The 22,810-nt window shown below is 41.6% G+C and overlaps 1 protein-coding gene across 5 annotated transcripts; it reads left to right on the top strand.

Annotated features, from left to right (window-relative positions):
* Positions 1-375: 375 nt before the first annotated feature.
* LOC147103365 (uncharacterized) lies at positions 376-22,501 on the top strand. 5 transcript variants are annotated; one of them, XM_085962887.1, is made up of 7 exons: positions 479-568; positions 7,313-7,391; positions 12,573-12,715; positions 13,676-13,788; positions 15,821-16,032; positions 18,327-18,413; positions 21,199-22,501. In XM_085962887.1, exons 2-7 carry the CDS (start codon positions 7,363-7,365, stop codon positions 21,989-21,991), a joined length of 1,377 nt encoding a protein of 458 aa, XP_085819013.1. In that variant the 5' UTR covers positions 479-568; positions 7,313-7,362; the 3' UTR covers positions 21,992-22,501. The 5 variants fall into 5 exon arrangements, with proteins under 5 accessions (XP_085819012.1, XP_085819013.1, XP_085819015.1 ...); XM_085962889.1 differs by lacking the exon at positions 479-568 and adding an exon at positions 13,044-13,288 and having other exon boundaries at positions 7,373-7,490; XM_085962886.1 differs by lacking the exon at positions 7,313-7,391 and having other exon boundaries at positions 376-568.
* Positions 22,502-22,810: the final 309 nt, after the last annotated feature.

The following is a 22,810-nucleotide window of genomic DNA, read 5'->3' as shown; positions in this document are numbered from 1 at the left end:
TCTGCCCCACCTGTGACAGAGACTGTAGGTCCTGCATTGGACTCATCAGTCACCCGAGAACTCATTTTTAATGTGGGAGCAAGTCATCTTCGGTTCAGAGGGACTGCCTAAGAAATGAATTAAGGTACAAGGAGGCTTGTGGAGCATAGACCAGATAGGCATAATGGGTTGTTTCTGTGCTGTAAATTCTATGTGATGTAATTCGATATAAAATGTAACTCTCACTTATTTTCCCTGATGATGTTGGCAGCTACAAGTTTATCCTCAGTTCCTTCCAAATTGAAGGACAATAGAAGCTCCCTTTATGCAAATTATGCACGTGACACGCGCGACGTCAGACGCCGCTTTTACGTTCGGATAACGGCGTTACGCACGGCGGCGGCGAGTTGGAGCGACGGTGACTTTGAAACCGCGGCAGCAGCAGTATCCGAGGGCAGGCAGCGTGTGTGTGTGAGAGAGAGATGCCGCGTGTTTATATCGGCAGGCTGAGCTACCAGGCCCGGGAGCGGGACGTGGAGCGGTTCTTCAAGGGTTATGGCAAAATCTTGGAAGTGGATATCAAGAACGGGTGAGTCCGTCAAAGACCAGCGAGGAAAATGGCGGCCAAGCGGCCAGAGCCCCTCACTCCCGGGGGCCTGGACCCGACTCCCTTCCCCCGGGCCCAGCTCATCCTCCCCAACAACCCGCAGGACAAACCGGCTCTGGCCCACACAGCCTTGGGCCGGCGGCATTTGGTGTCTCAGGGAAGCTTAAATTTTTCTCTTTGTTAAGGGTAGATGCGTCACGCGCGCCAAACTGGAGGCGCCCGCTGCTACTGCGCACGCGCACCTCTGCAGTGAGCAAACCTTCAGGGACCAGCGCCACTTTGTAAGGGCATGCAGTTTTATGGCTTCTGGTAATGCTATCCCTCCCCTCCCCTCCACCACCAAAACCAAATAAAGCAACCGGTATTTTCTGACTTCCCCCATTTACTGTGGATTATTAATGAAGGTTGTTCAAGGACAGGTTACAAAGTTATCAGTGAAAGGTCAGCGACTTGAAACGTTAACTCCGTTTCTCTCCCCACAGATACTGCCTGACCTGAGTATTTCCAGCATTTTCTGTTTTTATTATTGGTTACAAAGGACTCGCTGGCTATTGTGGAAATATTAAATGAGTACTTTGCATCAGTCTTCACTCTTGAAGATGATGCTCGACTATTAGACTTTAATAATGTTACTAACAATAATAATATTACTAGATATAGTAATATTAACATAGATGAACATATTATTTTGGAAAGAATTAAGAACTTGAAAATAGAGTAATTATAGTAGATGATATCCACCCGAGGGTCCTCAGGGAGATGGGACATGTGCTGTGCGAGCCCCTAACCTGTGTTTTTAATAGCTCACTGCACTCTGGAATGGTTCCGATAGAGTTGAATGAGGCTAATGTAGACCCCATCTTTAAAAAAAGGTGATAAAGACCAAGGTAACTATAGGCCCATTAGTTTGACATCAGTAATGGGTAAGATCCTTGAGGGTATCATAGGAATGCAATATATGAATGCTTGGATAAGAGGGACATATTGGGCTGTGACAGAGACTGTAGGTCCCGCATTGGACTCATCAGTCACCTGCGAACTCATTTTTAATGTGGAAGCAAGTCATCCTTGGTTCTGAGGGACTGCCTAAGAAGAAGAAGGAGGAAAACCCAATATGGCTTCATAAAAAGTTCATGTCTTACAAATGTAATTGTACCCTTTGAAGAAGTTACAAAGTTGGTGGATGAGGGAAGCCCAGTAGACTTTGGACCTGAAATTGCAATCGGAGGCTTCCTGCTTCCGATCCGCAAGAAAAGTACGCACCTACCTGGTGCCTCTGTATCTTCGGACTCTTGCAGTCCTGGGCCTGCAGGCGTACCTCTGTATCTTCGGACTCCTGCAGTCCTGGGCCTGCAGGCGTACGCCTGCGAAAAGGCCCATGTATCTCAGGGCGCATGTGGTTCACAAGCGTCCCTGGGATCACGTGGGCCGGCCCAACCAATCAAAAAGGGGATTCCTATTATGCTTATGGAGATCCTGTTTACGTACGGAATCCCCATAAGCAAATTGGGAGTGACATAAACACTTTCACACAACCTAAATAATTTTAAACATGTGGTGAAATAAAAATACAATTAATTAAACATTTAAAACAAAAATTTAATTTTTTGAAAAATAAATGTAAACATTTTTAAAAGGGCCAAAAATAACCAACTAATTTTAATGATTTTTGAATGTTTGAATGATTTAAAAAAATAACTATTTTAATATTTATTTTCACCCTGCATTTACCAGGCGTAGGGGTTTTGTGGGCACATCCACCAGCGAATGTCCATTTCCTGCGCGTGCGGATGAGCTGTCAAGCTGAAACTTGACATCACAAATTCTGGGTTTTTGCGCATGCGCAGTGCATGTAGAAAACCCGGAGATTGCGGTGCACTTACGACCGTACGCGGTCATAGGCCTTGTAAAATCCAGGCCATTGTCTATTTAGATCTCCAAAAAGCTTTTGATAAGGTATTGCACAAGAGGCTTCTCTATAAGATCGAAGTCACTGGTATTAGTGGTAATATATTGAGCTGGATTGAGAATTGGTTGGTAGGACAAATGTAAAAAGTAGTTGTAGATGGATTTGGATCTATTTGGAGACCGGTCATCAGTGGCGTCCCACAGGGATCGGTGTTGGGACCGTTGCTCTGTACTATTTTTATTAATGATCTGGATGTAGGTGTTTGGGGCACAACCTGCAAATTTGCAGATGATACCAAGATCTGTGCAAGGAAAAAACTGTACACGATGCTCGTCTGTTTCAGGCGGATCTTAATGTATTGGGAGATTGGGCTCATGACTGGCAAATGGTGTATAACTTTGAGTGCAGTATTACGCATGTGGGCAGGGCAAATGCTCAACATTCATACACCCTTTAAGATAAAGCATTAAAGAAGGTGGAGATAGAAAGCGATTTGGGCATTCTAGTGCATACATCTCTAAAAGTACTTGAGCCATTCTGTGAAGCGATAGCTAGAGCAAATATGCTGTTTGCGCAAGAGAGTTCCAAACTTCTACCACTCTTGTGTGTAGAAGTGTTTCCTAATTTCACTCCTGAAAGGTCTGGCTCTAAGTTTTAGACTCTGCCCCCTAGTCCTAGACTCCCCAACCAGCGGAAATAGTTTCTCTCTCTCTACCCTATCTGTTCCCCTTAATATCTTGAAAACTTCGATCAGATCACCCCTTAACCTTCTAAATTCTAGGGAATACAACCCTAATTTGTGTAATCTCTCCTCATAACTTAACCCTTGACTCCGGGTATCATTCTGGTAAACCTACGCTGCACTCCCTCCAAGGCCAACATATCCTTCCTACAGTGCGGTGCCCAGAACTGCTCACAGTACTCCAGGTGTGGTCTAACCAGGATTTTGTATAGCTGCAGCATAACTTCTACCCCCTTGTATTCTAGTCCTCGAGATATAAAGGCCAGCATTCCATTAGCCTTTTTGATTATTTTCTGTACCTGTTCCTGACATTTTAATGATCGATGTACCTGGACCTTCAAGTCTCTTTGGACCTCCACTGTTTTTAGCTTTTCACCATTTAGAAAGTACCCTGTTCTATCCTTTTTAGGACCAAAGTGGATGACCTCACATTTGCCTACATTGAAATCCATTTGCCTCAGTTTTTCCCATTCACTTAATCTATTGATATCCTTTTAATTTTATGCTTTCATCTGCAATGCCGCCTATCTTTGTGTCATCGACAAATTTGGATATATGACTTTCTATGCCACCATCTAAGTCGTTAATAAATACTGTGAATAGTTGAGGCCCCAATACAGATCCCTGCGGGACACCATTAGGTTAGATGTCAGGAGGTGGTTCTTTTTCACAGTGGACCACTGGAACAGGCTGCCGTCTCGTGCAGTGGATGGCGATTCATTGAATTCTTTCAAGCGAGAGCTGGACCCATTTCTGGCTGAGGTGGACAATCACCTCTTACAGAAGGAATTCAGGGCCAGATTGGCCTAGTTTCGATTGCCTAGATGGGTCGGAAAGGAATTTCCCAGAATTTCTCCCCCACCCCCAAATTGGCCTGGGGTTTTTTTTTTACCTGGGTTTTCTCCTCTCCCAGGCGATCACATGGTTTCAGGTGGGTGGAGAGTATATATGTTATGATACACAAAGTATTGCAATTGTGTGGGACAGGCTCGATGTTTATATTTTGCTTGTGACTGGCATTTACCTTCACTCAGTGGTAGCATTCTCGCCTCTTGAGTAAGATGGTTGTGGGTTCAAATCCCACTCCAGACACTTGAGCACAAATTCTAGGCTGAAAGTACAGTACTGAGTGAGTGCTGCCGTCTTTCAGATGAGACATTAAACTGAGGTGGAAGTAAAAGATCCCACTTTCGAAGAAGAGCAGGGGAGTTTAAAACTGCCACTGCTTGAACTCTTGAAATGAAAGCTGCCAATTTATAAGGAGGTTGGTCAACTTTTGAAAAATGGTTGCTGTTTTTAGCTAGATCGTTTCTCCGAACTGCCTACATTTTATCTCCCTTGACATTGCTATTTACTTTCTGGTTCTTTTCCACATGTTTCTATCAGTCCTATGAAATGAATGGCACGATTGTACTCTTAAATTTTACTGCAGGTCCTGATTATGTTAAATCCAAATAAACAGCTGGAAATTGCTATGTACCAGTAATTGTGGCCCCAATGCTCTTGTACAACAGCTGTAGGTATAAGTATCCCATAGCAGTATTCCATGGACTGAGTACTTTCCTATTAGTCTTTTGTTGTGATGGGGTAGTATTTTTCTGGCTGTATAATTAACATTTTGTAAACGTCTGTTTAAATGTGATGAAAGTACACACCTGGAGTACTGTAGAATTTTGGTCTCCTTACCTAAGGATGGATATACTTGCCATAGAGGGAGTGCAGCGAAGGTTCACGAGATTGATTCCTGGGATGGCGGAACTGTCGTATGAGAAGAGATTGAGTAAACTAGGTCTGTATTCTCTTGAATTCAGAAGAATGAGAGGGGATCTCATTGAAGCATACAAAATTATTACAGGGCTTGATAGGATGGATGCTGGGAAAATGTTTCCCTTGGTGGGGAAGTCTAGGACCAGGGGCCACAGCCTCAGGATAAAGGGTAGGCCATTCAGGACTGAGATGAGAAGAAACTTCTTCACACAGAGGGTGGTGAATCTTTGGAATTCTCTACCCCAGAGGGCTGTGGAGGCTCAGTCATTGGGTATATTCAAAACAGAAGTCAATAGATTTCCGACTAGTAAGGGCATCAAGGGATATGGCGATAGGGCCGGTGAATGGAGTTGAGGCAGAAGATCAGCCATGATCTCATTGAATGGCGGAGCAGGCTCGAAGGGCCGAATGACCTGCTCCTATTTCTTACGTTCTGGGTCAAATTATCTGTAGTTGTAAAGATAGTGGGCCGTATTTTGCGACTCCTATGGGTACGTATGCGGTGTGCATCCCTGGGAAAAGGGTCTCCGTGGGCGGAGAGTTGCGCTATTTGACCAACTTCCGCCCGCTGAATGCCCGTGAAATTCTTATGCCTGGGAAGGCTTGCTTTAACCAGCATAGAAGTTTAAAAAAATAGAAAAATGAAATTTTATCACTCATTTATACATTAAAAACCCTGTCCAATAAGGCAAATTAATTTCTAGCAGTTAAAACATATTTTAAAAATTTCAAAAAATTAATTTTTTGTTTAAACTATTTAATTAAATGGCATTTTGTTTATTTCATGTGTTGGTGTATTTTTTTAATGATCCCCATTCACACTTATGGGGATTCCGTACGTACAGAATCCCCATAAGTATGAATGGGGATCCCCTTTTATTGGTTGGGCCGGCCCACGTGATCCGTGGGGTGCTTGAAACTATGCCCCCGAGTTCTAGATTTCCCCATGAGGGGAAACATCCTCTCTGCGTCTACCTTTTCGCGCCCCCTCAGTATCTTGTATGTTTCAATAAGGTCACCTCTCATTCTTCTAAACTCCCAACGAGTATAGGCCCAACCTGCTCAACCTTTCTTCATAAGTCAACCCCTGAGTCATTTTGATAGTTACTCCTCATTTAGATTCAGTTGACGAGCTGGCCGTGAGTTTTGCGCACTGATAGTTAGTTCGTAGTGTTGGTGAGGACTAAAAATCTGGCGGGGTAGCTGCAGAACACAGCGCAGCAATGGTTAAAAGGGGAGAGCTGGGCAGATTTGGGGGTGGCAAAGGAGAATTAATGAGGGAGCAGATCATTATCAGCAGGGAGAGTAATAAAGGTTATCTTGCAATCAAAACACTGCCAAATAAATTAATTTTAATTCTTACCAGAAATTCCTTTAAGTGACACTGGTTCTGGGCATGTCCAATTCTCTAATGGGCGGATTTACCCCAGGGCAGGCACTACACTAAATCTACTAAAGTGGCATCAAGGTCCTATCTATGTCATCAGACTATGATTTGCTTCGCTTAATGAGATGCCTGCCTGTTTCCGGCGGAAATGTTGGCTGCCTAAATCAAGGCATGCTCAAATTGGGAAGCTGGTGTGGTACAGAACCTTTTGCAGTTTTAATCTTGGCACTGCCCCATTTAGGTCGAGGGGGTTGGTAGACTAAAATCAGGTCTGCTGTTTCTGAGTACTGCACAACTGCAATGTAATCTTAACATTGTATCAAATGACAGGCCATATCAAATTTAAATTTTACATGTCAACTAGTTGATCTCTTGTGAGGTTGCTGAAGTCTAAATGTTTATTCAAAAAAGGCCATCTGTAGTTCTTTGCTTGTTTTATATTGTTGAATTCTTCCTGTTGTGGTTGTCTCTGCTGTCCTTTTCTCATGGCATATACATTCATTTAAAAAAATATATATATCCTTTTAAAATCTATGTGACCTTGCTGTGGCCTGGTTAGACTTGCCATTGCAATTATTTTCTTTTTGTGTGTGTAGCTACAAAGTTTTTTTTGCCTAATTATGTACATAAATGTTACTTTATCTGATTTCCAGTTACTTTCCTTACCAGGTGTGCTGGGAGTTTACCACCTAACCCATTGAAGGGCTTGCATTTTTTTGTATAATAAATAAATGTCCTGATGCATGGGCCAAAGGTCTGTACCCACTTTTTCATAATGAAATAAATGATGAAACACAACCATCGTCGCCCATCCCTTCACACTTTAGAAACTATCAGTTTATATTTCTGATTGTGCTTTTCATTCAGTATCACAATATTAAAAAGACCACAGACACTAATCGTGACCTCTCTCCCTCTCAGCTTGTTGCTGTATCCAGGTTCCCACACATCTGATGTAATATGATGCTGTGATGTCAGTGGAAGAGAGAGACATTGAACAGTGAGGAATACAACTCCTAGCAAACTACTGTATATTCAATAATATGACTGTTAAAAAATCTGGAAACCAGCACCTTTTTTCACAGAAAATCTACTAAATGTAATGTCCTGGTAGTTTTAATTTATTTTATATATTTTAATGAAATTACACTTGATGATCTCAACCAGGAAAATAAGTGAAAATAGTCTCGACTCGTGGCTTGATCCCATAAACCAATTGGAATGCTTGAAAGTGACGTGCAAGGTACAACAAACATTTGGTTAGGCATGTCGATAAGCAAACTTTACACCACAATACCATTACAACATCAACTTGCATTTATATAGCGCCTTTAACGTAGTAAAACATCCCAAAGCACGGCACAGGTGTGTTACCAAACAAAATTTGACACCGAGCCACATGAGATATTGGCACAGGTGAAAGAGGTAGGTTTCAAGGAGCATTTTAAATGAGGAGGGAGACGGTTAGGGAGGGAATTCCAGAGCTTGGGGCTCAGGCAGTTGAAGGCACGGTCGCCAGTGGTGGAGTGATTAAAATCGGGGAAGCACACAAGGCCGGAATTGGAAGAGCGCAGAGATCTTTTAGGGCTGGAGGAGTTTACAGAGACAGTGGAGTCAGGCCATGGAGGGATTTGAAAACGATGAGAAATTTAAAATTGAGACATTGTTGGACCGGGGACCAATGTAGGCCAGCGCGCACAAGGGAGATGGGTAAACGGGCCTTGGTGCAAGTTAGGATACGGACAGCAGAGTTTTGGATGAGTTCAAATTTATGGAAGATGGGATGCTGGCCAGGAGAACATTGGAATAGTCAAGTCTAGAGGTAACAAAGGCAAGGATGAGGGTTTCAGCAGAAGATGAGCTGAGGCATGGGCGGAGTCGGGCATTGTTACAGAGATGGAAGTAGACGGTCTTGGTGATGGAGTGATATGTAGTCAGAAGCTCATCTCGGCATTAAATAGGATGCCTAGGTTGTGAACAGTCTGGTTCAGCGGCAGACAGTGACCAGGGAGAGGGATGGAGTCAGTGGCTAGGGAACAGAGTTTGTGGCGGGGACTGAAGATGATGGCGTCGATCCTCCCAATATTTAGTTGGAGGAAATTTCTGCTCATCCAGCACTGGATGTCAGACAAGCAGCGCGACAATTACCTATTGATACATTATTTGGAACAGTCTTTGAGCTGTTGCTTTCCACTGTTTAGTGACTCTCACTATTGGCAAAATGAACATGCAGAATAATTGTTTAAAATTCTGCATTACAAGCTTAAAAGCTTCAAAGATCCTGAAATGTCTTTGAACCGAGGAGGCTGTTCCACCATTCTGTTAGATCATGGCTGATCATTATCTCAACTCTGTTTACCTGCCTTTTCTCCATATCCTTACCTAACAAAAATCTAAGAATCTTAGTCTTGAAAATTTGAATTGACTCGGCTTCCACAGCCTTTTATGTGGGAGTTTTCCAGATTTCCACTACCCATTGTGTGGAAAAAATGCTTTCTGATTTCACTCCTAACTGACCTCGCTCTAATTTAAGATTATGTCCTCTTGTTCTGGATTCCTGCAACAGAGGAAGTAATTTCTTTCTTTGTCGTTTTAAACGCCTCGATTAGATCACCCCTCAACCTTCTAAACTCAAAGGAACACATACAGGTTTGTGCATGCTGGCTTCACAATTTAACCCTTTGTGCCCTGGTAACATTCTGGTTACTGCACTCACTCCAAGGCCAATAAATAGTTTGAGGTATGCTGCCCAAAACTGAACGCAGTACTCCACATGGGGTTGGGCCAAGGCTCTGTTCAACTGAAGCATCATTTCCTCACTTTTGTATTCTAATCCCCGTGAGATAAAGGCCAGCCTTTAGCCTTTCCGATTGCTTTTTGTACCCGTGCACTTGCTTTTAGTGATGTGTACATGAACACCTAAACCCCTCTGTTCCTCCATAGTGCCTAGTCTTTCCCCATTAAGAAAATATTCTAATTTGTCCTCCATGTCTGTCTATGTCCCTTTGTAACTTCCTGCTCCCATTGCCACAACTTGCCTCCTAACTTAGTCTCATCTGCAAACTTGGATATATAGCTCTCTCTTCCTTCATTCAAGTCATTAATAAAAACTGATGCCCCACTGTGGATATGTGAAAATCAGATATAAGGTTTATTCTAACTAATTTAGTGTTTCTGTTTTGTAAAATCTGCTGAAGGTTTCCTGACCAGAAGGCATTGAAATTGACAGTAATAAGTTTTTGGCAAGTTCATTGCCTAAATGTTGGTATAATTACAGCCTCAATAGGGAGATGTTTGATGCATTTTCTAAAGAAATGGTGTAAGCGTTTCGCAATGTTTGTATGTGGGAATGCTGGTTTTTGCCCAAACTATGTAAAACTAAATGCCCTCAAAGTCATAACTTTTAAGTTCAGCTTCATAGCTTAATGGCAAATTCTGCCCGATTCCCTCCACAGCCATGTATGCAAACTGTAATATCTTTAAGGTGAGAATATTTGATGATTGAATCATAATTTATAGGAACAAAACAAAAAGCCATTCAGCCCAACAAGTTTTAATCTTTTTCAGAGATCAACACCACCTTCTCCCCTTCATATCTGTCTGTCGCTTCTCTTTCCATATGTGCACACTTATTGTGCCGGAATTACCATTGTTGCTTGCCTCTGTACCCTTGAGGGCAGTAATATCCTTCCTTCTTTCCTATAATTAGTTGATAGTTATATACTACTCCAGATGATGCCTGACCAATGCCATACGCAGCAGTAATACAATCTTGTTTGATTTGTTCTCTATCCCTGTTTTTTTTAATCTCTGCTAATGTAGCCTAGTATCTTTCAATTTTTATTTCAGCTAAGCATAGGGCTGTGGGTTTTATAGATTTATATATGGCCTTTGGGTCTTTTCATTGATCAGCATGCTGTATCATTGTTTCCTTTTCCAAATTCCCTGTCTTCTCATACTAATTATTTTAGTTGTCCACATTGAATTTGTGTGTTACTGGCCTGGCTGCCTCAATGATCTAGTTTTTGTGTGTACTATTCCAATGATAGTGCTGGTTGGAGGAGTTTCTGGAATTTCTGTTTTGACTTTAAATCAGTCAAACATAATAAGCCACATTTAGAAAAAAACTTGTTAATTTAAATAACTACAAACATACTTTATTCTAATTCTGATCCTTTACTAGTACAGCCCTAATTGTGATTTTATTCATGAACAGTTCTATAATAATTAAAATTTCTGCCACCTACTAGTTCAAATGTTCATTAGCTAAGCTTCATTAGTAGTGTTTTGTCATTTGCAGACTAGCTGATTTGTGATTGCATTACATGTAATAGCCTGCACAACCAGAACATTCAGCATGTGTAGAAGCATAGAATTTTACAGCACAGAAGGGAGCCATTCGGCCCATCGGCCCTTTGAAAGAGCTGTCCAATTTAGTGCCACGCCCCAGCTTTCCCCCCCCCCCCCCCCTCCCCCATAACCCTGCAAATTAGTTCTGCAAATACATGTCCAATCGCCTTTTGAAAGTTCCTATGGAATTTGATTCCACCACCCTTTCAGGTAGTGCATTCCAGATCTTAACAACCCTCTGTGAGAAACATTTCTTCTCACTTCCCCTCTAGTTTTTTTGCCGATTATTTTAAATCTATGACCTCTGGTTACCAGCCCACTTGCCAGAGGAAACAATTTCTCCCTACTTGCTCTATCAAAGCCCCTCATAATTTTGAATACCTCTATTATGTCTCTCCTTAACTTTTTCTACTCTAAGGAAAACAATCCCAGCTTCTCCAATCTTTCCACGTACCTGAAGTCACTCATCCTTGATATTATCCTGGTAAACCTTCTCTGTACCCTCTCCAAGGCCTTGATATCCTTCCTAAAGTGTGGTACTCCGAATTATACACAATACTCCAGCTGAAGCCTCGCCAGTGATTTGTAGTTAGCATGACTTCCTTGTTTTTGTATTCAATGCCCCTTTTCACAAAGCCAGGTATACCATACACTTTCTTAACTATCTTATCAACTTGCCCTGCCACCTTCAAGGATTTGTGAATATGTACCCCCAAGGCTCTCTGCTCTTGCATCCCCCTCACTAGTACCATTTAGATTTTACTGCCTCTCCACGTTCCTCCCAAAGTGCATCACTTTCCCTTATCTGCATTAAATTGCAACTCCATGTGCCTGTCCATGTCCTCCTGAAGTCTGCTGCTATCCTACTCCCTATTTACTATGTTGCCAAGTTTTGTATCATCTGCAAACTTTGAATTTGTACTCCCTATACCCAAGTCCAGGTCACTTGTGTGTGTATATAACAAGAAAAGCAGTGGTCCTAATACTGACCCCTGGGGGTGGAGGGCACTGCATGCTTCTCTCCAGTCAGAAAAAAACATCTGTTTACCACTACTCTCTGCCTCCTATTCCTTAGCCAATTACCAACCCAAGTTGCCACTGTCCCTTTAATAGCATATGCTTCTATTTTCTGAATAAGCCTGTTATGTGGTACATTATCAAATGCCTTTTGAAAGTCAATATGTACTACATCTACTACACTACCTTTATCAACCCACTGTTACTTCATCAAAGAATGTGCCGTATTGAGTTACTATAAAAAGTTTGCAATGCATTCGAAAAACCCCATTTCTTTTTGTGCCAAGGGAAACAGTGGAAGTCAAACTTAAGCATCTGTAGGATATATTGATAATTGAGAAAAAAACTTTCTGTTCACGAGGAAAACATTGTCTGAAATTATCAACTGGGGATACTAGCCTACAAATTATTAATGCATTCATCTGAAAATCCTCTTTTCTATTTTAGTGAAGAGTTAACCTATTCATTTCAAATGACACATTTCAGGCAGGCGCGCCAAGTTTTCCTACACTAGTATCTCAGCGTAACTTCAAGACACCTGTGTGCTGTGCTAGGTTTCTGCAACATCTAGGACCAATTCTTTGAGCTTTGATGTTACTGTGGACATTCCAAATCACAGTGTAGCGTATTAGTGCTGCTTCTGCAGATGCTGTGTATACACACTAGCTCTCCCCCTTTCTGCAGTTTGACTACCACATCTGAGATTTACTGCATATATCTGCTGATCATCAAGGGCTTCATTTGTTTGTATATGCTTGCTAAGTACTAGATGTGGTGGAAAATGCTTTACATTTTTTTTGTTTTTCCCTTGTAGATATGGCTTTGTTGAATTTGATGACCCTCGAGATGCAGATGATGCTGTTTATGAGCTGAATGGTAAAGAACTTTGTGGAGAAAGAGTAATCGTTGAACATGCTAGAGGTCCTCGAAGGGACGGTGGTTACAGCTCTCAGCGCAGTAAGCATTTTCACTTTATTAGTCATAATTTGAAAATATTTAATGTAAAGCACTGTAAAATAAGTCAAACTGTACAAAATCTGAATTGGTCATATAGAATAACTAGCAGCAATTTACATTCGTAGTAACTTTAAACATTTGCGCGTTTAAAAACTGTCTTTTCGGAATTTGTATTTAATAGTTGCATATACCCTAATGTTCATTATTTGACTACATTTTTGCTCAAGTTATTATAGTAAGTCATTTTAAAATTATAATTGAATCGATGTTTTCATTGTGATTGTTGATGCCATAGTCTTAACAAAGACCTCAATGTTTTAATTAAAAGAGTCCTTTGAGGCTAAGATGACTGCCTGTTCCATTTGCTGGCCTTGGGTTACCTTTCCATGAGTGGCTCTAAGACCTAAGACCATTGACCTTTGGCTGACCTTAAGGAAGCCATGTGACGACTGCTACTCTTGCCATTAGACCTGGGTGGTGAGGACCCCAAGGGTTAGAGGCAGATGTGATAAAACTGAAAATAGGTGTCCGAAATCTTTTTCATGTCAGATATTCTGAAAACCATTTTTCACCGTAAGTATAGATGGTAACTGGTTTAGTGGTTTGGTTACTTTATCAAATCATTATCATTTTCATGTAATTTATTATGCATGCTTCTGTAAATTTTACTGATTCTGTTTAAAATATATTATTTAGTATCTATAAAAGTAAAATTGATTTTGTAATGTATAATTCTCTAATACAATAGTTCTGATTTATGAAGTAACTTATGAAGGTGTCATGTAATTTTTATAGTGCAACGGGGTGATAGTTTAGTTTAAATTGCTGGGATGAGATGTTAATGTTTAGATGTGTTGTGTTTGTAATTTTATCAATGTAACCTATTTTTAGTGGGGAATTAAAATCAATGTACATGCAGTAACTAAAATATTACTGTTGTGTTTACCTGTCACCTTTAAGGTGGTTATGGTTATAGAAGATCTGGAAGAGACAGATATGGACCTCCAACTCGTACAGAATATAGACTTATTGTGGAAAATCTATCTAGTCGGTGCAGCTGGCAAGATTTAAAGGTTTGTTATGTATCTTGTGAGTGACTGAAAGATTTGTCGCAAGTATATGTGGTGAAGATTCCTTTTTGGGGAAGGATGCTTTCAAAGCTTCCATGTGTACCATGGATTTAGATTTTAAGTAGTGTAAAGTTGTAGACAATGTAAGGAAATATTCTGAGTCAAAGTTTAGTTGTAGATGATTAGAATTTTTTGCTATACGTGTGCAGCTTCATTTAGTTTAAAATCTGTACCGTTTAGCAAGATGTGATCTAGGTGCCCAAAAACCTAAAGTGTAACCGATCAATGTAGTTATTGTATTTCTTCATTCTTGAAGGATAGAATGTTGACCTGATTTAAATAAGCAAATGGCTCACTCTGTAAATAAAGGTGTGTAATTGAGCCACGCCGATCATAAATTTCCACCTTTGATTACCAATCTCTGAGTTTTTTGATTCAGCAATAGTGACACGAGTAGATGTTACAATTGGCATAAACACAATTGAGCTAGATGGGGGATAGGCATTCAGGTTCCCTCTCCTGAAAATTGCACCTGTGTGGAAATCGGGTGAGGGCTGGGTAAGGCTCAACTGTGATGCCCCACACTCACTATCGAGGCTCACATATGGAGAATGGCCAGTTGGGTGAGGTATTGGAGAGTGATAGGTTTCCTTAGAACGTACCCCAGCGAAAGTTAATGCCTTAAAAGGATATGAGGAGATAATTGGATTTAAAAGAATAATTTGAATCTTAACCATGCCGTGCTAAATATTTCAGTAAATTGTGTTTCCAAGAGTAATTTTTGTGTGGGTGCCTGATTATAATGCAACATCTAATGATTGAAGTAATGCTGTATGGTCTCCTAATATTTAAATACAAATTTGGAGTATAGTGAGTTACTGGGCCTGTAGAGTAGAAATGAGGTTGATAGTTTTAACTGTGTACAGATAACACTCAATAGCTATGTTTGAAAGGATTAATAAACATGAATAATATAGGCACTAACATGAAAATTACACTAGATCTAAGGAAGTTGAAAGGGGTGGCAAAAATGGAAATTGTAGTACCCAAAAATATTTTTATTTGTTCTCGGGATGTTGGTGACGCTGGCAAGACCTCATTTATTGCCCATTCCTAGTTGCCTTGAGGTGGTGATGGTTGGCTGCCTTCTTGAACCACTGCAATCCTTGTGGTGATGGTGCCATAAAAGTAGACAGTGGAACATCAGGTGGATTTCATTTTGAAGGTAAAGTGCCTGCATAAGAACCACTGGAATAGTATGTAAGGTTGAAGTTTAGAAGCAGGATTAATGATGGATGCGAATAAGTTTACCATTTAAAATATTGAACATGGTTTAGAAATTTGTTTAGGTGCTCTTCTGATTTTTTTTTTAGTATTGATAGTCAGTTTTAGCTGAAGTAATGGCAGTTGCTGGAGGGAAGAAGGCAATCAGCAAGAGCGTACACTGCCCGATGGGATACGAGGTGTCGGGAGTGCTGATAAAAGTATTCTAATCTGGCCCAGCAATGATTAATTCCCTGTTTCTAGTGAGCAACATGAAATATAAAGAACATCATGAACAATAGTTGTGACCTGGGGTTTAATTTTTAGCTGGACATGTGCTCTGAAATAGGTGCAACCAACATTCACATAGCAAGTTACATTGGATTAGGTTTCTCATTCAAACAACTAATGCGAGCCTAATACACAAGTTTTGTTCACGTCCTATTCCACAGAATCTTGGCATTATGAGAAAATGTATTGTTGAAAGTTTGGCGCTTAGTTATTTGGGTATTATGTGAATGAGCTTGGGTTAGTTCAGAATGAATAGTACTGTGCAGTATACCAGACTTAATATTGTTATGTAGCTGAGTAGTCATTTTAAAACTCCTGTAATCATTGTATACAATATGTTCAGCTGCATTGCTAAAAGTTGTAAAACTGTCAACGGTTCTGTATTTATTGAACATAATGAAATAGGAAATGTTGAACAAAAAAATACAAAAGTAAAAGGTCAAGGAAGAAAATTTAACAAGATTATGCTGTACTTTTGTAGGATTATATGCGTCAAGCAGGTGAAGTTACATATGCAGATGCACATAAAGGAAGAAAGAATGAAGGCGTAATTGAATTTAAGTCTTACTCTGACATGAAAAGAGCACTTGAAAAACTGGATGGCACAGAAGTTAACGGCAGAAAAATCAGATTGGTTGAAGACAGGCCTTCACGACGACGACGCTCATACTCCAGGAGCCGAAGCCGTTCGAGGTATTTCAGGATCAATTTAAAATTAATATTGGAGATCTGTGGATAATGGGGTGAGAGGCTGTGAAAAGTTGCTGATTTGCAGAAAGAATTGTGGGTTTGTTGATCTTGCATTAAAAAAAAAACCAACCTTTAAAGGAAACTTACTTAAAAGAAAAGCTTAAAAGCCTCCCACCTAAGTAGCAAAACTATGGCAAATTCTGTTTGGTTGTATTTTTTTTTTTAAAGAGCCTGTGCAGGACACTTAATAGAAATCATAGAATCATAGAAATTTACAGCACAGAAGGAGGCCATTCGGCCCATCGTGTCCATGCCGGCCGACAAAGAGCTATCCACCTAATCCCACATTCCAGCACTTGGTCCGTAGTCTTGTAAGTTATGGCACTTCAAGTGCATATCCAAGTACTTTTTAAATGTGATGAGGGTTTCTGCCTCTACCACCCTTTCAGGCAGTGAGTTCCAGACCCCCACCACCCTCTGGGTGAAAAAAAGTTCTTCTCAAATCCCCTCTAAACCTTCCACCAATTACTTTAAATCTATGTCCCCTGGTTATTGACCCTTCTGCTAAGGGAAATAGTTCCTTCCTATCCACTCTATCTAGGCCTCTCATAATTTTATACACCTCAATTAGGTCTTCCCTCAGCCTCCTCTGTTCCAAAGAAAACAACCCCAGCCTATCCAATCTTTCCTCATAGCTAAAATTCTCCAGTCCAGGCAACGTCCTCGTAAATCTCTGTACCCTCTCTAGCGCAATCACATCTTTCCTGTAATGTGGTGACCAGAACTGTACGCAGTACTCTAGCTTGCAGTCTAACTAGTGTTTTATACAGTTCAAGCATAACCTCCCTGCTCTTATATTTTATGCCTTGGCTAATAAAGGCAAGTATCCAGTATGCTTTCTTAACCACCTTATCTACCTGTCCTGCTACCTTCAGGGATCTGTCCCTCTTCTGCACTTATCAGTGTCCTACCCTTTATTGTGTATTCTCTTGCCTCGTTAGCCCTCCCCAAATGCATTATCTCGCACTTGTCCAGATTGAATTCCATTTGCCACTGTTCTGCCCACCTGACCAGTCCATTGATATCTTCCTGCAGTCTGCAGCTTTCTTCTTCATTATCCACCACACGGCCAATTTTTGTATCATCTGCAAACTTCTTAATCATACCCCCTACATTCAAGTCTAAATCATTGATATATATCACAAAAAGCAAGGGACCTAGTACTGAGCCCTGCGGAACCCCACTGGAAACCGCCTTCCAGTCACAAAAACACCCATCGACCATAACCCTTTGCTTCCTACTTCTGAGCCAATTTTGGATCCAACTTGCCACTTTGCCTTGTATCCTATGGGCTTCTACCTGCGTGTTCTAAGAACAGTGGTCCAGTGTTAATTTTAAATTAAGCTTTGATTGTTTCATTGTTAGTGCTGGAATTTCATAACATTATGTGGTTGAACTCCGTAACATTGCCTGCCTAAGCCCACCTGCTGCTGAAACCATTTGTTACCTCCAGACTATACTATTTCAAAGCTCTCCTGGCTGCCTCCTGTCTTCCACCTTCCATAAACCTGAGCTCATCCAAACCTCTGCTGCCCGTATCCTAACCCATCACCCCTCTACTCACTGACCTACATAGGCTCCCAGTCCAACAACGGCTCAATTTAAAAATTCTCATCCTCGTATTCAAATCCCTCCATGGCTTCACCCCTCTATCTCGCTAACCTCCTACAAGAGCTCTGCATTCCTCCAACTTTGGCCTTTTGTGCATCCCCTGTACATTGAAGCCCTAATCATCTTAAAACCTACCTCTTTGATCAAGCTTTTAGTCACTTGTACTGATACCTCCTCCATTGACTCGGTGTCAATTTCTGTCTGATTGCACTTCCATGGAGTGCCTTACGACATTTTACTATGTTAAAGGCGCTATATAAATACAAGTTGTTGAGAACTCTGCGTTCCTCCAACTCTGGCCTCTTGCACATCCAACACTACGCCTCACCATTGATGGCTGTGCCTTCAGTTGACTTGGTCCTAAGTACTGGGATTCTCTCCTAAACCTCTCCACACACACTTGTCCTTTTAAGGCCCTCCTTAAAGCCTACCTCTGACGGGCTTTTAGTCACCCCTTTCCAATATCATCTTTGGCTCGGTGTCAATTTTTGTCTGATAACGCTCCTGTGAAATGCCTTGGGAAATGTTACTATGTTAAAGGTGCTATGTAAATGCAAGTTATTGTATTACTAGATTGAATTTTCATGCCACTTCTCCTTTCCACACCCATTTAAAAAAAAATCTAGGTCTCGTTCTCCGAGCAGAAATCGCTCTCGTTCTCATAAGAGTCGAAGCCACAGTGGAAGCAGTAAGAGCAGTCGATCTCGATCCCGGTGTGTGCATAATACCACTTCACTTTACATTAATCTTTTAAATCTACTTTCATTTGTGGCTGCGCTGCGGCAAAGTATTAGGGTTAGGATTTCATGCTTCAGAACTGCCTTTACTTGAAGAGACCAGTCTTGAGCACTCATTTGGCCTGGAAGGAGATGTATGTTACTGTTGCAATTAACTGAGATGGGGATGTGAATTTTTTGCTGACGGGCAAATGTAAAATCTTGGAAAAAGTAATGACGAGTAATTGTCGATCATTTCAACTTTTAAAGTCTTCGTAGTTTTTTAATGTTTTTTAAAATATTGGCCCTGAATTTGCAGTCGGAGGCGTACCTCCGGAGTATGCCTCCGACCCGCGAAATATTTCCGTACTTGCTTCCTGGCTCCGCAGCTACGGAGAGTTCCCATCTCCGGCCTGAGGGCATACACCTGCATAAAGGCCCACGGATCCCAGGGGCGCACGCAGTTTGCAAGCATCCCAAGGATTACGTGGGCCCGGTCAACCAATCAAAAAGGGGAATTCCATTTATTTATGGAGTCCCCAGAAGCATATTGGAAATCCCCAAATAAATAAGAATTCACACCATTCAAATAAAAATAAATGTCCCCATGTTCTAAATTAATTAAAAGACCCTTTAATTAAGCATTTAAAATTAAAATTTAATTTATTGAAAAATAAATTTAAACATTTTAAAATGGGCCAAAATTTACCTAAACTAATTTTAACATTTATTTTAACCCTTACGCTGGTAAAAGAAGGCCGTATGCCTAAGGGTTTTGTGGGCATTCGCTGGGCAATTAGCCCAACTCTGCGCCAGCGAAGTGTTTCTACAGCGGATGTGAACAATCTGTCAGTGCGAAACTTGACAGATCACAAGTTCCCAGTTTTCGCGCATGCAGAAACCAGGAACCTGCGGAGCCTTTTTTTATTTGTTTATGGGATCCAGGCGTCGCTGGCAATGCCAGCATTTATTGCCCATCCCTAGTTTCCCTTGAGAAGGTGGTGGTGAGCCACCTTCTTGAACCGCTGCAGTCGTATGGTGATGGTACTCCCACAGTGCTGTTGGGTAGGGAGTTCCAGGATTTTGACCCAGCGACGATGAAGGATCGGCGATATACTTCCAAGTCAGGATGGTGTGTGACTTGGAGGGGAACTTGGAGGTGGTGATGTTCCCATGCGCCTGCTGCCCTTGTCCTTCTAGGTGGAAGAGGTCACGGGTTTGGGAGGTGCTGCAGTGCATCTTGTAGAGGGTACACACTGCAGCCGCGGTACGCTGGTGGTGGAGGGAGTGAATGTTTAAGGTGGTGGATGGGGTGCCAATCAAGGGGGCTGCTTTGTCCTGGATGGTGTCGAGCTTCTTGTGTTGTTGGAGCTGCACTCATCCAGGCACATGGAGAGTATTCCATCACACTCCTTACTTGTGCCTTGTAGATGGTGGAAAGGCTTTGGGGAGTCAGGAGGTGAGACACTCGCTGCAGAATACTTAGCCTCTATGTGGCTGGTCCAGTTAAGTTTCTGGTTAATGGTGACCCCCAGGATGTTGATAGTGGGGGATTCAGTGATGGTAATGCCGTTGAATGTCAAGGGGAGGTAGTTAGACTCTCGCTTGTTGGAGATAGTCATTACCTGGCACTTCTGTGGCACGAATGTTACCTGCCACTTATCAGCCCAAGCCTGAACGTCATCCAGGTCTTGTTGCATGTGGGCATGGACTGCTTCATTATCTGTGGAGTTGTGAATGGCGCTGAACACTGTGCAGCCTTCAGCGAACATCCCCATTTCTGACCTTCTGTTGGAGTTAAGGTCATTGATGAAGTAGCTGAAGATGGTTGAGCCTAGGACACTGCTCTGAGGAACTCCTGCAGCGATGTCCTGGGGCTGTGATGATTGACCTTCAACCACCGCAACCATCTTCCTTTGTGCTAGATATGACTCCAGCCAGTGGAGCGTTTTCCCCCTGATTCCCATTGACTTCAGTTTTACTAGGGCTCCTTGATGCCAGACTCCATCAAATGCTATCTTGATGTCAAGGGCAGTCACTCTCACCTTGCCTCTGGAATTCAGCTCCTTTGTCCATGTTTAGACCAAGGCTGTAATGAGGTCGGGAGCCGAGTGGTCTTGGCGGAACCCAAACTGGGCATCAGTGAGCAGGTTATTGGTGAGTAAGTGCCGCTTGATAGCACTGTCGATGACACCTTCCATCACTTTGCTGATGATTGAGAGTAGACTGATGGGACGGTAATTGGCCGGGTTGGATTTGTCCTGCTTTTTGTGGACAGGACATACCTGGGCAGTTTTCCACACTGTCTATAAGCCACCGTAATTTCAGGCCCAATGTGTATGGCATGTGATTTACCATCGCAAAAATGTGGAAAATCACAGGGCAGTTATGAGGGTGATGGGGAAAATCGTCATCTGCAGAAATCAATGTAAGAAATTATTACTCAGTACTTGTACCATATAACATTATGAAATAATACTGAAGTCATCGAGAATGGCTGTTTCTGTTCCAGCTCCCGCTGAGACCACTTGTCCTCAGCCTGGTGCATTAATATTTCATGGACCACGTTTCTAGATTACAGGAGCAGCTTGATCAGAAATGACTTGGAGAGTGGGAGGCAGTAAAGCACATTTTATCAGCTAGACCTTTTTCAGAAAGTCATGCTGCGAGGGCAGATCAATCATGTGACAAATCTATTTAGGTAGATCTTTTAAGCTACAGTGTATAATTAGTTTTTTTGAGTACCACTCTAAATATTTTAACCTTTTCCATTTTCTTTCAGGTCAGGCACACACTCCAGGAGCAAAAGTGGAAGCAGAAGCAAAAGTCGAAGTGTGAGCAAGAACAAAAACAAGAGCAGGAGCAGAAGTCAAGAGAAGAAAATCAGAGCAAGTAGGAGTGGAAGTGAGGGAAAACGCAGGAGTGTAGAACAGATTAAAGACAACAATGGAGAAGAGAAAACTGAGAACAGAAATGAAAATGGGGAGAAAGAAAGGAGTGTTAGTAAAGGTAAGAGTAGAAGTCGGAGCAAGAGTAAAGATGGAGAAAAAAGTGCTAGTAGAAGTAGAAGCAAAGAGAAGGGTAAAAGTAAGAGCAGGAGTAAAAGTAGGAGCAAAGAGAAGGGTAAGAGTAGAAGTCGGAGCAAGAGCAAGGAAAAAAGAAAAGGCAGGAAGAGGAGCAGGAGTCGGAGCAAAAGTAAGAACAAAAGGCATAGCAAACGTGAAAGCAAGACTAAAATTACCAGTAAAGGTAGGAAGAGAAAAGGTGACAAAGAACATTCTAAATCTAGGTCGAGATCAGAGTCAAAGGACAAGGAGGAAGAGACTAGAAAATCAAATGCTGAGAAAGAAACTAAGGGTGAAGGTGAAGAAGTGGATGGGGAATCCGACTCTAATGAACAGTCAAAATCAAGTCCTGCATCTCGTTCTAGGTCAAGGTCCAGATCGAAGGCCAAATCTAAATCTCGTTCCAGGTCCAAATCGATCTCCAAAGCCAGGTCAAAGTCATGTTCGCCTTCTCGGTCTGTGTCGAGATCTGTGTCTCGATCCAGGTCCAGGTCGCGCTCAAAGTCCTAAATTTCCCCCCTCCACATTTTCTATGAAAACTTTAATGGATTTTTTCTCTGGCAGGTCTGTTGTTAGCTGTACCACAGATGATATAAACAATAGACACTGATATGCTGTACATTTTTCATAATAGAAAAGATGTATTTAGTGCTAAATTAAAATTTTATGATGGGCCTGTACTGTCAGGAGGACTCTTAGGTAGGTATGCTGTACACAGAGTAATGGTGCCCCTCACTGCTAGTGTTGTCAGATATGTATAATGAAGTCTTAAAAGTTACATCCATCTGTATTGATCATCTAAAAAAAAATCCGTTTGATGTTGTGGACTTCATAGCCAAAACATATAGCAAATTGTAAAGTTTTGCCAATACAGTGTAATCAGAATGTAGAGAGATTTTTCCCTCTGTTGTGAGAAGAAAGATATAGCTCTTTGCCTGAGTTTCTGCTCTTTTTTATTTTTTCAGCTGGCTAACATGAGTTGCTTTTTTTGTTTGGTTCAATAAAATGCAAATAAATGTCTGCCTGGAAGCCTTTGTTGGCATGATTTATTGTCTTTGTTTGGATGAGTAGCTGCAGCAAGATGGATCACAATTTGAATATACTAATTAAACACTGGAAAGAAAGGTGATGCTGTTGGAATCGACCGATCCCCAACTAAAGTACTGAGGTCGAGTCAGTTCGATAAATAAACGAAGTTTAATTAAAACTAGAGAACGAAACAAAGGCATGCAGGAGCAACAGTAAACGGGTCTTTTCAGGTGCTGGTTTCACGAGGTCTGGATTGGGAACCTCCCACTCTCAGACGTCATGTCGTTTCCTGCCGTCTGG

This window comes from Somniosus microcephalus, chromosome 20, assembly GCF_052327205.1.
Source record: "Somniosus microcephalus isolate GS21.2 chromosome 20, FLI_Smic_1.0, whole genome shotgun sequence".
Classification (NCBI taxonomy): Eukaryota; Metazoa; Chordata; class Chondrichthyes; order Squaliformes; family Somniosidae; genus Somniosus; species Somniosus microcephalus.
This window is presented reverse-complemented; position numbering and strand designations above follow the sequence as displayed.